The 4,188-nt window shown below is 37.7% G+C and overlaps 1 protein-coding gene across 1 annotated transcript in view; it reads right to left on the bottom strand.

Moving 5' to 3' along the window:
- The window catches only part of LOC124029792 (regulator of G-protein signaling 11-like), a gene marked incomplete at its 3' end in the record, with an annotated part of 2,661 nt that extends 1,647 nt beyond the window's left edge, over positions 1-1,014 (bottom strand). Inside the window, exons 1-2 of the mRNA XM_046341375.1 lie at positions 882-1,014; positions 161-276 (exon numbers count right to left, since the gene is read on the bottom strand). Of these exons, the coding sequence (XP_046197331.1) occupies positions 161-276; positions 882-991 (226 nt within the window). The remainder of the gene's footprint in view (positions 1-160; positions 277-881) is intronic.
- Positions 1,015-4,188: the final 3,174 nt, after the last annotated feature.

Raw genomic sequence — 4,188 nt, forward strand, 5'->3', positions numbered from 1 at the left:
ACTCTCGTCTTCCCATGGTTGTGTGTGTGTGTGTGTGTTGTGTGTGTGTGTGTGTGTTGTGTGTGTGTGGTGTTTCACCACTGAATTCTTTCTCCAGGTAGATCATAAACTCTCGTCTTCCCATGGTTGTGTGTGTGTGTGTGTGTGTGTGGTGTTTCACCACTGAATTCTTTCTCCAGGTAGATCATAAACTCTCGTCTTCCCATGGAGTCGTTCAGAAGTTCCATGAAGCTGAAACTCCAGCGCTCCACTCTCAACCTGGTTGGAGTGCCCACCCTGCACACACACACACACACACCGCACATGCCAACACACACACACGCCAACACAGACACACACACGCCAACACAGCACACACACACACACAACACATGCACGCAAAAACACACATGTTTTAAGTGTTAGTTGTGTCTGTGTAGGTGTTTGTGTGTGTGTCTGTTGGTGTGTGTTTGTGCGTGTGTGTGGGTTAGTGTGGTTTACGGTTAGCGTGTTTGTTGGTGTGTGTCTGTGTTGGCGTGTGTGTTGTGTGTCTGTGTTGGTGTGTGTGGTGTATGTGTGTGTTGGCGTGTGTGTGTCTGTGTTGGCGTGTGTGTGTTGGCGTGTGCGGCGTGTGTGTGTGTTTGTGTGCGTGTGTGTGTGTGTGTTGTGTGTGTGTGTTGGCGTGTGTGTGTGTGTGTGTGTGTGTGTGTGTGTGTGTGTGTGTGTGTGTGTGTGTGTGTGTGTGTGTGTGTGTGTGTGTGTGTGTGTGTGTGTGTGTGTGTGTGTGTGTGTGTGTGTGTGTGTGTGTGTGTGTGTGTGTGTGTGTGTGTGTGTGTGTGTGTGTGTGTGTGTGTGTGTGTGTGTGTGTGTGTGTGTGTGTGTGTGTGTGTGTGTGTGTTTACATGTCAGTGTTGATGGTCCAGTGTGAGGTGTCGTCAGAGATCCAGGGGTTGCTAGGGAGACAGCCTGACATGATGGGGTCATGGTGGAGGTACTGCTCACTGTACTTCATGAAGCTACACACACACACACAGACACACACACACACACACACACACACCCCGTTAGCATCAATCTGCCTGAGGAGACATCCATTAGAGGCTCATAGAGACATAGAGAGAGAGAGAGAGAGAGAGAGAGAGAGAGAGAGAGAGAGAGAGAGAGAGAGAGAGAGAGAGAGAGAGAGAGAGAGAGAGAGAGAGAGAGAGAGTGTGTCTGTGTGTGTGTGTATTTGTGAGTGTATATGTGTGTGTAAGAATGTGTGTATGAGTGTGTGTTTACATGTGTGTGTGAGAAGGTGTGTCTGTGTGAGTATGTGTGTGTGAGAATGTGTGTATGATTGTGTTTATATGTGTGGGTTAAGGTTAGGTATTAACCAAATGGTTAAGGTTAGATATTAAGGTTAGGTATTAACTGAATGGTTAAGGTTAGGTATTAACTGAATGGTTACGGTTAGGTATTAAGGTTAGGTATTAACTGAATGGTTAAGGTTAGGTATTAACTGAATGGTTACGGTTAGGTATTAAGGTTAGGTATTAACTGAATGGTTAAGGTTAGGTATTAAGGTTAGGTATTAACTGAATGGTTAAGGTTAGGTATTAACTGAAACTGAATGGTTAAGGTTAGGTATTAACTGAATGGTTAAGGTTAGGTTAACTGAATGGTTAAGGTTAGATATTGGTTAAGGTTAGGTATTAACTGAATGGTTAAGGTTAGGTATTAACTGAATGGTTAGGTAATAACTGAAACTGTGGTTAAGGTTAGGTATTAACTGAATGGTTAAGGTTAGGTTTAACTGAATGGTTAAGGTTAGGTATTAAGGTTAGGTATTAACTGAATGGTTAAGGTTAGGTATTAACTGAATGGTTACGGTTAGGTATTAAGGTTAGGTATTAACTGAATGGTTAAGGTTAGATATTAAGGTTAGGTATTAACTGACTGGTTAAGGTTAGGTATTAACTGAATGGTTAAGGTTAGGTTTTAACTGAATGGTTAAGGTTAGGTATTAACTGAATGGTTAAGGTTAGGTATTAACCAAATGGTTAAGGTTAGATATTAACTGAATGGTTAAGGTTAGGTATTAACCAAATTGTTAAGGTTATGTATTAACTGAATGGTTAAGGTTAGGTATTAAGGTTAGGTATTAACTGACTGGTTAAGGTTAGGTATTAAGGTTAGGTATTAACTGACGGTTAAGGTTAGGTATTAACTGAATGGTTAAGGTTAGGTATTAAGGTTAGGTATTAACTGACGGTTAAGGTTAGGTATTAACTGAATGTTAAGGTTAGGTATTAAGGTTAGGTATTAACTGAATGGTGGTTAAAAGTTTTTTATTAAGGTTAGGTATTAACTGAATGGTTAAGGTTAGGTATTAAGGTTAGGTATTAACTGACGGTTAAGGTTAGGTATTAACTGAATGGTTAAGGTTAGGTATTAAGGTTAGGTATTAACTGAATGGTTAAGGTTAGGTATTAACTTGAATGGTTAAGGTTAGGTATTAACTAACCCGCCCCAATGGTTAAGATTATTAAGGTTAGGTATTAACTGAATGGTTAAGGTTTATTAGGCAAGGTTAGATTAAGGTTAGGTATTTTCAACTGACTGGTTAAGGTTAGGTATTAACTGACTGGTTAAGGTTAGGTATTAAGGGTTTGAGGTATTAACTGACTGGTTAAGGTTAGGTATTAACTGAATGGTTAAGGTTAGGTATTAACTGAATGGTTAAGGTTAGGTATTAAGGTTAGGTATTAACTGAATGGTTAAGGTTAGGTATTAACTGACTGGTTAAGGTTAGGTATTAAGGTTAGGTATTAACTGAATGGTTAAGGTTAGGTATTAAGGTTAGGTATTAACTGAATGTTTAAGGTTAGGTATTAAGGTTAGGTATTAACTGAATGGTTAAGGTTAGGTATTAAGGTTAGGTATTAACTGAATGGTTAAGGTTAGGTATTAAGGTTAGGTATTAACTGAATGTTTAAGGTTAGGTATTAAGGTTAGGTATTAACTGAATGGTTAAGGTTAGGTATTAAGGTTAGGTATTAACTGAATGGTTAAGGTTGGGTATTAACTGAATGTTAGGTATTAACTGAATGGTTAAGGTTAGGTATTAAGGTTAGGTATTAACTGAATGTTTAAGGTTAGGCATTAAGGTTAGGTATTAACTGAATGGTTAAGGTTAGGTATTAAGGTTAGGTATTAACTGAATGGTTAAGGTTGGGTATTAACTGAATGGTTAAGGTTATGTATTAAGGTTAGGTATTAACTGAATGGTTAAGGTTAGGTATTAAGGTTAGGTATTAACTGAATGGTTAAGGTTAGATATTGGTTAAGGTTAGGTATTAACTGAATGGTTAAGGTTAGGTATTAAGTAGGTATTAACTGAATGGTTAAGGTTGGGTATTAACTGACTGGTTAAGGTTAGGTTTAAGGTTAGGTATTAACTGAATGGTTAAGGTTAGGTATTAAGGTTAGGTATTAACTGAATGGTTAAGGTTAGGTATTAACTGAATGGTTAAGGTTTAACTGGTATTAAGGTTAGGTATTAACTGAATGGTTAAGGTTAGATATTAGGTATGAACTGAATGGTTAGGTATTAACTGAATGGTTAAGGTTAGGTATTAAGGTTAGGTATTAACTGAATGGTTAAGGTTAGGTATTAAGGTTAGGTATATGAACTGAATGGTTAAGGTTATGTATTAACTGAATGGTTAAGGTTAGGTATTAACTGAATGGTTAAGGTTAGGTATTAAGGTTAGGTATTAACTGACTGGTTAAGGTTAGGTATTAAGGTATTAACTGAATGGTTAAGGTTAGGTATTAACTGAATGGTTAAGGTATTAACTGGTTAAGGTTAGGTATTAAGGTTAGGTATTAACTGACTGGTTAAGGTTAGGTATTAAGGTTAGTATTAACTGAATGGTTAAGGTTAGGTGTTTACTGACTGGTATTAACTTAGGTATTAAGGTTAGGTATTAACTGACTGGTTAAGGTTAGGTATTAACTGGAATGGTTAAGGTTAGGTATGTTTACTGACTGGTTGGTTGCCAGATATTAAGGTTAGGTGTTTACTGAATTGGTTAAGGTTAGGTATTGCAAGCCTAGATATCACATCACTCTGTCTTTAAACTAAAATATCAAAAACAACTTTCTATTGCTGGATTTGAGCTTGCAATCTTTGGAATCAGAGGAAATGCTTATGTCTACCATCCC

Source organism: Oncorhynchus gorbuscha, unplaced genomic scaffold (assembly GCF_021184085.1).
Source record: "Oncorhynchus gorbuscha isolate QuinsamMale2020 ecotype Even-year unplaced genomic scaffold, OgorEven_v1.0 Un_scaffold_7716, whole genome shotgun sequence".
NCBI classification, from domain to species: Eukaryota; Metazoa; Chordata; class Actinopteri; order Salmoniformes; family Salmonidae; genus Oncorhynchus; species Oncorhynchus gorbuscha.